The 13,966-nt window shown below is 37.2% G+C and overlaps 2 protein-coding genes across 2 annotated transcripts; one reads left to right on the top strand and one right to left on the bottom strand.

Annotated features, from left to right (window-relative positions):
* The first annotated feature begins 4,696 nt into the window (after positions 1-4,696).
* On the top strand, positions 4,697-6,045 carry LOC113284409 (ethylene-responsive transcription factor ERF061-like). The gene has a single exon (XM_026533856.1). The coding sequence runs from the start codon at positions 4,835-4,837 to the stop codon at positions 5,750-5,752; it is 918 nt and encodes a 305-aa protein (XP_026389641.1). The 5' UTR covers positions 4,697-4,834; the 3' UTR covers positions 5,753-6,045.
* Positions 6,046-11,718: 5,673 nt separating this feature from the next.
* On the bottom strand, positions 11,719-13,492 carry LOC113280620. The gene is made up of 2 exons (XM_026529225.1): positions 13,463-13,492; positions 11,719-12,666 (listed from the first exon to the last, which is right to left on the bottom strand). Exons 1-2 carry the CDS (start codon positions 13,490-13,492, stop codon positions 11,719-11,721), a joined length of 978 nt encoding a protein of 325 aa, XP_026385010.1.
* Positions 13,493-13,966: the final 474 nt, after the last annotated feature.

The following is a 13,966-nucleotide window of genomic DNA, read 5'->3' as shown; positions in this document are numbered from 1 at the left end:
CCCTTCTGCCTATCATATATGAATGTAATTGGACACTTATGATCAGTGATATGTGGAGCCAAATATTGGAGAAACAGGGTCTAATTCTCTATGGTCTCAGCCCTGTAAACCATAATCCCTAATGGTACTAAACCATTTTGTGCATCTAGTGATGTTGCAGCCATTAACACACCACCATGCTTGCCAGTAAGATGGCAAGCATCCAACCCAATTCCTAGTCTACATCTATCTTTAAATCCTTGAAGTGCTGCTGCAAAACAGATTTTCATGCTTTCAAAACGATCATCATCTTGTGCATATGTGTAAATAGCCACATAACCATCATTTGTTTTGGTCACCATGTTACAGAAAGTAGGTACATTGTTGAAACTTTCTTCATAGTTCCCATACCGTGATTCTAGAACTAAATTTCTTGCCTTCCATGCTGTTTGATATGGTATATCAATGTTGGTTTGAGTAAAAAAGTCTTATTTTATTTGTCCTGGCTTTGGAATAACTTTCCCAGCAGTGGTCTTAAGCCTATCCTTTACCCAGTCACAAACAAAATACTTGTTTGCAGACTTATTTCTCCCTGTTGGATCACCAGCACATGTATGTTTTTCTTCCAGACTTGTAATTGACCAGTAACCACCTTTTTTCCAAATCAAAGACATTTATATTCCTCATGAAATCTTCATATAACCTTCACTCTCCTGGAACAACTAGATCTGACCAAAAACTGAGTTTCATTCAAGACACAGAAAGCCCTCAAATGCCTTTTAAAGTCTTCCTGTTTAGCAAATCTGGTACCAACCAACATCATACTTGGATCAACTGGTTCAACCTCTTTATCCTCAGGGAACTGTGGTTCTTCTTCTTCCTTTTCAAAGTAGACTTTGTGTTCTTCTACAAAGTTTTGAAACCACTCAGATTGAGCATCATTACCTCCATGTTTTTCTTTAGCTTCCTCTTCATCAGATTGAGCATCATTACCTCCATGTTTTTCGTTGACCTCCTCTCCATCACTGTCATCATCTTCATCTTCATAAAAAGTTCCAAACTCCCTATAATCCCTCTCATCTTCATCACTATCAAACAACACTGGAGGCTCCATTTCCTCCACAGGGTGACATTCATCAACATCTAAATTTTCTAATTGCACACTGTAATCATCAGGCAACAAGGTTTGGTATTTCACAATCATGATTGAATGTTTCTCTTCCTTCATCTTCAATTACTCGTGAAGGCTGACTGCTACTCCCAACATTCCACATGTTGTCACCAACACTAGCTTGACTCAAACATGATAACCCATCACTTTCAACCTTATTCAGCAAATCTACAAAAGAAATCTTTCTTGCAGTACCCATTTGTTCATAACCAACTTGTTGAACTGATTTTGCCATTTTAGATGCTAGTCTAGGTGATCTCCTAGGTGACTCCATTGAATATTCACCCAAATTCTTCTTTGGTGTAACTACTGACTGCTTCATCTTAACTGCATCATACTCCTCTTCAACACAAATTACAGACACTTTAAGTTCAATATCTCCCATTTTATTAGGTACAACCTCATTCCAAAACCTATCAAAATCTTCATCCATCACTAAGTATTCTGGCACATTTGGGTCATCATCCCACCAATACAGATTAACCTTTTGGCTAGTACCAAGACAAAATCTTGTATGTACCATATCCTCAAACATTTTCAGATTAATCAGGTCTCTACATATGTTGGGGAAAGATAGACACATTTCAGAATTCACCACATGAACACTAATATACCTATGCGGTACAATTGCACTGCACAGAAACGAAATAAAATCAATAAATAACACAATCTGCAATAAATAACACCATTTCTGCATTAAAACAAAATCGATTCAATAAATAACACTATCTGTAATAAAACCCCAGATCAAATCAAAAAGATTAGAAAATAAAATCCCAAATCAAATCGAGAGAAGATGAAAAAAATTAGAAAATTTAACAAATGTCTTGATAACTTCAATAAAAACAGAGATGGGTTCATCAATTAGGGCTTACAAATCATCAAAAACTGGTGAAAAATAATTAGGGTTTCAGTTCAGGAAAACCCTACCTCTTCGACTTTTTCTTCTCTGGATTTTTCTTCATAGTGTCTTGAAATCTTGTTAGATTCTTATTCTAGTTTAGGAAATCGTCGATTTTGCAACAAAAACTCAATTCGTATCTCATGAATCGAGACCAGTAGCAGCAGAAAGAGAGAAGAAGACGACTGAAATGAGAAAATGAAATCTTATCTTCTTCTCAACCTTTTGTTTCTGAGTCATGGGTAAACTCGTGATTTTGTAACTTAGATAAATCTAAGACGTCAATTTCGATTGACAGATATACGGCTAGATCTTTAGATGTTGTGTGCTAACGTTTTCAGTTATGATGGGTGTATATTAGAAATATCCAAAAAAAAACGGGTGTATATTAGAAAACATGTTTTGAAATGGGTGCATAATAGGAAAATTTCCATTCGAATATTATTGTGTTAATTGCCCAGAGATACCGATGAGGAAATAGTCCACGCATAATAATGCATAGCGGCGCATAGGAGACTTGATTTTAAAAGGTAAAGTCAAGTTCAATTGTACCAGTACTAGGATCATACGATCACGTCCAGTGGATGTTCTTTGTGGTCGACATAGAATTCTAGACAACGTTAATGGAAGGGAAGGAAATACGTGCAGCTATCTAGCATGTAAAATCAATAACTACGAATGATCAATTCCATTAGCTTTTCCATCTTATTAACACCTAGTACACAATACCTACAAGTATATACGTAGTGGCCACTGGAATCATGTGGCTATAAAATGCTGGTAAACAAAATTTGTACAGGACCACAAGGGGGCCTTGTTACGTCGTTGGCAAGACCCTACTTCTATATATGCTAGTCCGTATACTTCCAAAAACACACTTTTTCTCTCTTTATTGTCATTTACATTTACACTGTTGCATTACAAGTCCAGTAGCTAGTGTACCTTTTCAAACTTATGATCAATTTTCAAACTTACGATCAATAAGGGTAAATAAGTATGACACAACAACCGTTGGCTAAGAGTCCGGCTCTCATACTTAAGTTCGTTGGATTCAGTCTCATAGAAACTATTCTCATGTATCCCATGTATATTTCTTTTTGGGAAGAACGGTATCTGAGAAGCCGAGTAGGGCAAAAGTGACAAGCGACAACATTGATTCTAAACCTACAGTGGATGCTCCCGAGTAAAATCCCATGAGAGGATGATGTACACCTACGAGGTCTGCATGCATGCTAAAAATGTAGGCGTGGTCAAAAGGAATAATAAAATCGGGTGCTTGCATATCTAGTGAGGCTACACGAAAGTTAGAGAATAAATAGGATCATAGAGAGACAAAGAGAAGGATAGTGAATTTGATTATGTGTGTTCACGACTTCATCACATGAATTTTTCCTCGTAGTAATCTACTTCCTATCTTCATTATCCTTTAGGTAGTGTAGTATGATTGGGATATCTATTTTGACTTTGTTGTACTATACCTTTCCATCATCTTTAATATGTTTAACTTTTCATATTAATTTGATTTTGATATTTGGCTTTTTGAATTCATGAGCTTTTGCTTGGTGGTGGTTGATTGTATAGCTTGGGATGTCTGCTCTTTCTGCTTCTCTACCTCTTGTCGATATAGATATTTCATCAATCAATAGTACGCACATCTTAAAGATGATTAATTCACAAAGTGTTCTGCTTCCACACGCATTTGAAAAATTTAATTAGTCGACTCTAAATTATTGATATCGTCTCTACTGATTGCTTGCCCTGGAAATTATGTATGTGCGCTGTATATATTTTGAACAGTAAAGCGCGTAATAAGTAGTAGATTTTGGGTCTTCTAACAGCATCCATAACATCTCAATTGCCACTAGGCTCAGTTTTAGAATGAGCTTAGCAGCCTACCATTTTGTACAATACTGGTTTCCGATCCAGTGAATTGGGGTCAGTTCTAGAATGAGCTTAGCAGCCTCCCTGGACAATGTTTTATCGAATTGGGGGTCAGTTTTTTGTTAATTAGTGGGATTTGTTAGTTTGTTTTTTTTTGGGATTTGCCAGTCTTTGCTGGGGGAGTCTGTATCTCTCTTTTTTTGGTGTTGAGGGAGTGTGGTGCTGTGGGGATTTTGTAACACAGCCCTCTCTGTTCTTGGGGTGTTGTAAATCGCTTACTTCGCATAAGCTTTCTTAATATATTACTTACGTTTGCTGATGAAAAAAAAAAGGATACATTAACCATATGCGGCCATGCCTCTCGGCTCTAGCAATTAATCATATGCATGGGCATGGCCGGTTCGCCTGGAACATGCCGTAAAATCACATTGCAAAAATGCACTGTGCATACGTCTATACCTACGTAACACATACGTAGGCAATGAAACTGATCATAAATCAATCAATCACCAAATTTCTTATGATCTGATCCGATTCGAGGACACGTAGTAGCATGAAATTTAAGAGACACAGCCTGTAAATATATATAATTAATAAATACATAAAGTTGCTTTTTAACTTGTTAGTACAGAAAGTTTGAAATTTTCAACATCACCATGAGGGGGGACTATTTTGATAACGAATTATATGGGACCATATGCCATGTTCCTCCTCCCCCTATAAATTAACTTAACAGAGAGGGAAACCAAGGTAATCCTCAGCAATCTCCTCTCTGGCCTTGTCTCAAACTCATTTCAAAATTTCTTTAATTTTCGCAGACGAAAGAAAGGATCAAATTTTTAAGTTTCCTTTTTTTCTTGCACATTTTTTTCTTCTTCTTTGTGCAAAATCTCTGCAGAGTCATGAATGATACCTTGAGTTTTACTCCACAGAATTCTTTGTCCACCGGAAATGTGTACAAGAGCATTGATTCATCTTCATTATCATTATCACAACTGTTATTAACAGGAGGAACAAATCCATTAGATTCAATATTCTTCTCAAATTTCAATGCTTGTTCTTCATCAAACGGCGCCATTGTTAGTAATCCTTTAGAATCAATTGGTTCTTGCGTCTATCTCCGCCAGAGAGAATTTCTAGAAAAATTCAATTTCGAAACTAAGTCTAACAGAACCAACACCATGTTATCATCATCTACTCAAAATTCTCCCACTTCTGAAACTACTGCTGCATATTTTAGTGATAAGAAGAAGAGCAAGAAGCTTTACAGAGGTGTGAGACAAAGACAATGGGGAAAATGGGTAGCTGAAATACGGTTACCACAAAACAGAGTTAGAGTTTGGTTAGGAACTTATGATACAGCTGAAGTAGCAGCATATGCATATGACATAGCAGCGTATAAGTTGAGAAGGGAGTATGCTCGGCTGAATTTTCCCAATCTTGGAGATGAGTCCAAGTTAAGGTTTTCGGATCGAGCGCGACTTAGTGCATTACGGTCTTCAGTTGATGCTAAAATTAAAGCAATTTGTCAGAAAGTCCGGAGAGAAAAGGGAAGGAAAAAGAAAGGAACTAGAGATACTACTAGTAACGATCAAATCCCAAATCGAAATTCACTTTCGGGGTTGAATTCGGAACCCATTTCAGAAGAAGATTTTTCATCAACAAAGAACGATAACTATTCAAATTCCGGAAATGTAAATTGTACAATGCTGCTGGGTAGCGGTGAAGACGATTTGGATAGGCAATATGAAGGTGGTTGTTCACTTGCTAGAATGCCATCTTATGATCCGGAATTGATTTGGGAAGTTCTTGCTCAATAGTTACTATCCAAATCATTATAAAATGTAAGAGAAGATATATATCGTTTTCCTCTTATCTATCTGGGAAGTCACATTTTTGAAGTTTTGTCAAATCTTGTTTTCTTCAAAGTTACTTTCTGATGCGGCACGTCATTTGCCATCGGATTCTTCCATCCGACACTGAATTCCATTAGGCGCGTAATAACCGTCTTGTTAGATACTAAATTACTGAGTTTTGATTTTATGTAGCCTAAGTGACACAAATATTCTCCTCCGTTATAATATTTAATGGTAAGAACTCCCATTTACTTGTAGACTTTTTATGCCGCTAAGCAATATGCTTGGCTTTATAAACTTGAAAGCCAAGTATATTGCTTACTTCACTTTGGTTACTTTGTAGTTAAAGTGCTATGTCATCAAACTCCGGTCACGGTCAAGAATGAAGCAAAAAAAGCTCATGTTTTAATGATGTATCTTCTTCCAAAGAAGACACCTTATCAAATGGTCAGTCTATCGCTAGAAGACCATCCTCTAACGATTTAGTCGGTTCTCCCATACTTGGAATTTGTCGATATCTGATGTTCCTTTTCTTTCTTTTATCGGAATATTCTATGTTTTAAAGTTTATTCTTCTTGTTCTACAATGGTTTCTTGATCAACTTAATTGTTATGTAACCACTGTTTGTTGTTAATGAAATGGAACTTGTTACAAAAAAAGAAAGAAAAAAAAGTAATAGGTGGTGGTAAATTTTGATTTTAATATTCTCTTTTCTCTTCTTGATTTTTTATTTTCACCATTGGTTGGTGTAACTCTCTATCAATTTTCCTACCTTTTTTTGTTGGAAGATCCGTACTCCATGAGAATTATGAATTTTATCTATATACTGTCCTTTTCGATCAAGAAAAAAAAAAAAACTTAACCAAAGAAATCAGAAATCTCTATTAAAATATAAAATTATCAGAAATCTGTAAAAAAGGGGAAAAACATAAAAGAGAAGAAGGATAATTGTTTGCAATGTAAAGACAAAGGTGTAAGGGAATCAATGTCTCTATTTCATTTCCTTAAGTTCCTTTAAATACAAAAGAAGAAGTGCTTGTTAGTACACTTGTTGCGAATGAGAAGAGAAAGAGTTACATGTGTCTAGTTATTGAGAGAAAGGTACATGCATCTTGACATGTGTGTTATGTGGTCATCCACTCCTTTACATATGTTACTTCAACACTCCCCCTTGGATGACCACCATCACATACTCATTGTATTGACAAAATCTTGCCAGAAAACTTCGTCGAGATAAAAACTGGCCGAAGGAGAAAGAAGATATTTGAGCTTCTGAAATGGTGTCGCTTGTCAAGACTTTTCTCCTTTGTAGAAATGTGTTAGGAAAAATACTTCACACAAAAAACCTGAACACTTGTAAGGAGAAGAATAACCTCAACCGAAGTTGTATCTCTAGTGTTTTTGTTGTCTCATTAAAAACCTTTTCGAGTAACAAAACCCAGTGGAAAAAGTAACCTCGGTGAAGGAAAAGAGTACAACACACTTTGATGTCATCAGTGCATTGTTAGATGCTCCCCTTGATATCGACATCTCCACATGATTTGTATTATGATATTATTGTTGTCTCAATAAATACTTTTCCGAGTAGTAAAACCCAGTGGGAAAAAGTGACCTCGGTGAAGGAAAAGAGTTCAACATACCATGAGGTGCTCCCCCCTGATGCAGGACAATTTCTTTAGTCTAATACATTCATGGGAGTGGACAGTTCCTTTAGTCCTATGGGGTCATGGTAAGTTCGGACAATCTCTTTAGTCCTATACTTCTCACATGTTTTTCAAATGTGGCCTTAGGTAATGACTTAGTAAATAAGTATGCCACATTTCCGTAAGATTTTACTTTACGGACCTGAACGTTTAGAAGACATTGTTGTTGCTGATTGTAGAAGAACTTCGGTGATATATGTTTCGTATTATCACCCTTGATATACCCTTGCTTCATCTGTTCGATGCAAGCTGCATTATCTTCGTAAATGAAAATTGGTTATTCAGTGGTAGAACTCAAACCACATGTCCCTCGAATATGTGTAATGATAGACCTTAACCATATACACTCACGAACTGCCTCATGTAGGGCAATGATCTCAGAGTGGTTCGTGGAGGTAGCCACAAGGGTTTGCTTGGTCGATCTACAGGATGTCGCTGTATTCCCGATAGTGAACACATATCCAGTTTGTGATCGACCTTTGTGTGGGTCTGAGAGGTACCCAACATCAGCAAAACCAACCAAAACTTTATTTGGGGTCTTGGTGTAAGGAGTTGCAATTACATTAGCATCTCTCTTTTCGTCTTCGTAGGGATAAAACAAACCCAAGTCAATGGTTCCCTTTAGGTATCTAAAGATATTCTTTATACCATTCCAATGACGCTGTGTAACAGGTTCACTGAGAACGAGATATATAGTCGAGTACATTGTGTTAAGTACAATAATGCGCCTATTGCACTTAGATATGGATATTCAGCTCCCAATACATCTTCGCCATCTTCCTTTGGAAAAATGGATCTTTATGTACATTTAAAGTTTGACCAACCATGGGAGTGCTAGCAGGGTGCACTTTGTCCATATTAAATTGCCTGAGTATCTTTTGGACATATGCAGACTGGTGGATTAATATTCCACAAGCTCGATGTTCTAGTTCAAGTCCTAGACACATCCGAGTTTTCCCAAGATATTTAATCTTACATTCGGATTTCAAATAGCTTGCGGTTTCTCTTATTTCATCAAGAGTACTTATGTTCCTGTCGTCGACATAGACACCTATAATTCCAAATCCGGAACTTGTTTTCTTTATAAACACGCAGGGGAACAATTCATTATTTGTATATCCCTTCCCAACCAAATAATCACTAAGGCGGGTATACTACATCCGCCCGGATTGATTTAATCCGTAAAGTGAGCGTTTCAATTGTATTGCAAATGCACTCCGTGGTTTAGAGTTACTTGATTTGGGCAATGGAAGTCCATCTGGAACTTTCATGAATATCTATGTATCAAGATCCTCATAGAGATATGCGGTAACCACATCCATAAGTTGCATTTCAAGTCCTTCTGAAACTACTAAGCTGACTAAGTAACGGAACGTGATGACGTCCATTACAGGAGAGTACGTTTCTTCGTAATCAATCCCAGGGCGTTGTAAGAAACCTTGCGCCACAAGGCGAGCCTTATATCTCAAGACTTCGTTCTTATCATTACGCTTTCTGACAAATACCCATTTATGTCCTACAGGCTTTACACCTGGTGGGGTTAGCTCTACCGCACCAAATGCCTGTCTTTTTGCCAGTGAATTTAATTCAGCACGGATTGCATCTCTCCATTGAGGCCAATCTGCTCTCTTTTGACATTCTGCAATAGAGCATGGCTCGATATCATCGTGCTCTATAATCTCTCGAGCAACAGTATATGCAAATATATCATCAATATGCGTGGAGGATCTTTCCATCAACACGTATGAACTTTCACAATCCATAAAGATTTCTTTGTTCTCTGGAATCAATTCAAACTTCGGGGCGTCCCCCAGTAGTGATTCATGGACATAACTGTAATCAGAGACAATCTCATGATATGGATTATCTGTATTGATATATGGATCGGTTTGTGCCTTACTCGCCCTTTTCTTCCTTGGCTGAGTATCGATCGAACCAAGTGGTCTCCCCCTCTTCCTTTTGGGGGCCACGGCCTGAGCTACACTTCCACCAAGTGTAGCCTTGGTACCTATATCTATGGTACCTTTTCCCTTGTCGGGAATTTCTAACCTTGCAGACACGTTTGCAGCTGGTATATGTGATCTCGTCACTTTAGCGATATCAGTAAATGCATCAGGCATTGAAATTTTCCACATTTTGTAGATCGATAATTCTTTTCACTTCACTTTCACATTGTGGAGTGCGGGGATCAAGATGGAAAACGTGGGAACACACCACGACAATTCCTGTCGTTCCCTTTGGAAGCCCTTTTCCATACCTACCCCTAACGACGGGAAGGTTGTCTCATCAAATTGAAAATCCGCAAATCTAGCGGTAAAGAGATCGCCTTTCATAGTTTCTAAGTTGCGGATAATTGTTGGGGATTCATATCCAACATAAATACCTACTCGTCTTTGTTGACCCATCTTAGTACGTTGTTGGGGCGTAATAGGCACGTATACGGCACAACCAAATATGTGTAAATGTGAAATATCAGGCTCATATCCAGTTACCAAATGGTACAAAGAAAATGGTTGGCTAGCAGTGGGTCTAAAGCAAATAATTAATGATGCATGCAATATGGCGTACCCCCAGGCAGTAATAGGCAGGTTGGAACGCATAACCAATGCCCTAGCTATCATCTGTAACCTTTTGATGGTAGCTTCTGCGAGACCATTTTGAGTGTGTACATGGGGTACTGGATGTTCTACGTCAATTCCATTAGACATACAGAAATCATCTAATCCTTTAGATGTAAATTCTCCATCATTATCAAGTCTGATAGACTTGATTGGATAATCAGGGTGGTAATCCCTTAATCGTATAATTTGTGCTAGGAGCTTTGCAAATGCGACATTTCTTGTGGACAACAATGCAACATGTGAGCAACGGGTCGAAGCATCAACCAGAACCATAAAATACCTGAATGGTCCGCATTCTGGATGTATAGGTCCACAAATATCACCTTGTATTCTTTGTAAAAATAGAATATTTTGTTTGGTATCTTTAGTATAGGATGGCCTCGATCCTGTCTTTGCTAAAGAACAAGCTTTGCAGAATGAGCAACGTGCCTTCGATAAGGACATCGAAGAAGAATGGGACACAGGGTGCGCTTCAAGTAATTTAGAAAACAAAGGTTGTGCTTCTCTTGCTTTAGAAGGCATAGATTGTTCATCATTTACTTTAGAAAGCACATTGTTACTCTGCATTGTAACAATATGTTTACCCTTTTTTTTTCATTCGAAAGAAGGGATGTCTGTGTGAGTTCTTCAAAACATGTATCATCATATCATGACCTGGGTGCCCTATTCGATCGTGCCAAACCTTATATAAGTCACTGGCCAATAGTACATAGTTGGCAACCACATGGGATTCAATTATCCTAATAGTGGTGATATACAATCCACCAGAGTGACTCATTAGTCTCTCTAAGATGCGCTTACTTCCACATTCACTAGAGGTCACATATATGTACTCAATTCCATTTTCACAGTGAGTTTCCAAGTGATAACCATTTGCACGGATATCCTTGAAACTCAACAAAGTGCGGTGAGCTCTTGGTGCATATAGAGCTTCTGTGACTTTAATCATTGTGCCATTTGGCAACAAGAATTGGGCAGTACCTCTCCCAATGATTACTTGTGATGATCCAATCATCGTAGTCACATATGTATTATAAGGAGTAAAACTAACAAATAATTGTCTATTTCGTAGGATAGTGTGGGTGGTTGCACTATCAGCTAGACATTGAATTTCTCCTTGAGACATTCCTACAAGTACATTAGGCAGGAATGTTAAAGACGAACAATTTATCTCACTTTATTTAGAGAATTTTGTTCTACTAGAATGGCGTCCGTTCCATTTTAATTTACATGCTAAACAACAGATTATCATGATCAAAGTAAAATTCTTTAGAACATAATAAAAAATAAGTACTTATAGATAATCCATACACAAAACATAAATATGGTAAGAACATGTTCAGCAACAGTAAAACCTACCCAAACTATTAAAAAAACGATAGTCTAAGATAACATAAAAACTTCAAAGCATCTAAAGGCAGACAGAGTCTAGCAATCCATAAAGCAAGAAGCTAAATTCTTAGGCCCAAGCAAAATCAGGCACATCCATGGTTGGGGCAAAGTCCTCATCGGCCAGGAAGTCTGAAATTGTGAGGTTGACGTCAGGGGTAACAGTATTATCTTTTTCATAGTTAGCCTCTCGTTCGATAGCTTACCGGTACTTTTTTTAGCTTGCAGCTACATTGGTGCTAGCCTTGCAATGCTTGTACCAATGTCCGGTAAATCCACACTTAAAACAAGGCTCACTTCCATCTGCAGCCTTTTTAGTGGCGGGATTCGTAGGGGTTTTGTCGGACTTAGGTTCAGTACCACTATGGTCAGAAGTTCCTTCTATATGCCAAACATTAGAGTGACCATTTCTCCCTCGACCTCGATTATGTCCCTTACGTCCTCTTCCACGAGAGGTGTTATCTCCACGTGGGTATGGATCATGGGGATGTGAATCAGAATGTCGAGCCCTTTTTCCTTTGGGGCCCTTACCTTTATTGATCTTGCCATGGTTAGCTTCGGGAACTTTCTTTTTTCCGACAGCTCTGGCATTGTTATTGACAAGAATCTCATTGTGCCTTTCGGCCACTTGGAGAAAGTTTATCAACCTACTGAATGTGGTGATTCTCTTGTTGTCAACCTCGAAACGATATTGGTTCGCTAGTATCATGGAAGAGGTGGGAAAGGTCGATAGTGTTTTCTGAATCATTTCCTCATCAGTAAGTTTCTTTCCACAAAAGTCCATACGTGCCTGAATTTGCAGCATGTCTTTTTGGAAATCATTCACTTTTACATAATCGAGGAAGCGGATTTCGTTCCACATGACGTTCAATTTTGGTATTAAGGAATTATGAATGTTCCCAAAACGGCTATCTAGGGCATCCCATAGCTCTTTTGGTGTCTTCAAGTGATGATAACCCCAACGCAGGTTAGGATCGATATGCCTCTTGAGGAACATAAGAGCATTATCTTTGTCTTTCTCAGTTGCCGGAGCAGCGTCGGAATATGGCTTGATAGTGGAGGTGAAGTCCTTTGCCACAAAGGTAGTTTCCACATCTGCTACCCAACAGTGGTACTCAAGTCCTGCTGAGTCCAAAAGTTCGAATTCTGGTCGAATTGGGTCTATCTACATAGAAAAAGCAAAGTACATTAATATGGTGCTCAAGTCCTTCTGAGTCCACAACAAATCCCGATATCATTTTCCCGTAACCAAATTTCTTTATGGTTTTATGGTTAATACAAATATGTCATATAGTCCAATCTCTGATCATAACCTAGAGGGAACTTTGTTTGCAAACCAAATTTCTTTATGGTATAAAAATTGCAAACAATTTGGTAACAAGGTTGACAAAAATAGTCAACTAAAAATAGGTCTGTTAAAAAAATAAATAAACTTATTTTGGAAAATCACCCCCCTTTTTTTGTTTGTTGAAGGATGAGTACTCAATTGGCTAGAGGAAGTGCTGATAACGTGTAAAAGAGGGGACAACACATAAAAGAGAAGAAGGATAATTGTTTGCAATGTAAAGACAAAGGTGTAAGGGAATCAGTGTCTCTATTCCATTTCCTTTAGTTCCTTTAAATACAAAAGAAGAAGTGATTGTTAGTACACTTGTTGTGAAGGAGAATAGAAAGAGTTACATGTGTCTAGTGATTGAGAGAAAGGTACATGCATCTTGACATGTGTGGTATGTGGTCATCCACTCCTTTACACATGTTACTTCAACAAAATCAATATTTTTATGGATTAGCAAACCCGTTATGTGAGCTACAAATCTTCTTAATATTTTAGCTCAAAAACTTTTAGTTTCATCTTAACTTTCATTCTCCTTAACTTTTGGTTTTTTAATTTCATAAATTTTTTCTTAAAATCCTCTTTCCATATTTTTCTTATTTTAATAATGATAATTCTAATTATATACACGCCAAAGTTTTCCTATATACCCCTCCATTCCTACATAGATGACTTAGTTCAAGTTTACACAATTCTTAAGGTGAGAAGGGAGTCCTTTTAAGTAGTTATAGTTATGCCCTTATAGATAATAACTAGTAAAATTTAGAAATGACTTATCTTTCAGATTATACCACATATATTTTTATACCATTGAAAAGCATTTTAAAACACTTAGGTAATGAATATAAACATGACTATCAAATTACACATGTTTTTTATACTAACAATAATCAATTAAAAGAGTATTTTTAGAAATATCCCCTTGTTTAATAATACAGGTCAATGAGTCATCTATTTAAGGACGAAGGAAGTACTATATTTGATTTGATAGGGTGAAAATGTCTTCTAAGTTTAAAAAAACACCACATAGCTAATATTCTTTAGCAACACAAAACTATTGAAACAATAAACTATATGTGAAACTCTCTTCTGCAAAAATAAGATACAACTTTGGAAAATTCAATAAGTTTGG

The sequence above is a fragment of the Papaver somniferum genome, chromosome 5, assembly GCF_003573695.1.
Source record: "Papaver somniferum cultivar HN1 chromosome 5, ASM357369v1, whole genome shotgun sequence".
In the NCBI taxonomy this organism is placed as follows: Eukaryota; Viridiplantae; Streptophyta; class Magnoliopsida; order Ranunculales; family Papaveraceae; genus Papaver; species Papaver somniferum.
Note: the sequence above shows the minus strand (reverse complement) of the source record. Positions and strands in the feature narration are given on the sequence as shown.

Coding starts and splice junctions, on each gene's coding strand:
- LOC113284409 (XM_026533856.1), top strand. CDS start 4,835: ATGAATGATACCTTGAGTTTTACTCCACAGAATTCTTTGTCCACCGGA.
- LOC113280620 (XM_026529225.1), bottom strand. CDS start 13,492: ATGGAGGGGTATATAGGAAAACTTTGGCGT. Junction 12,667..13,462: donor ATATAGGAAAACTTTGGCGT/GTATATAATTAG, acceptor TTTTCTATGTAG/ATAGACCCAATTCGACCAGA.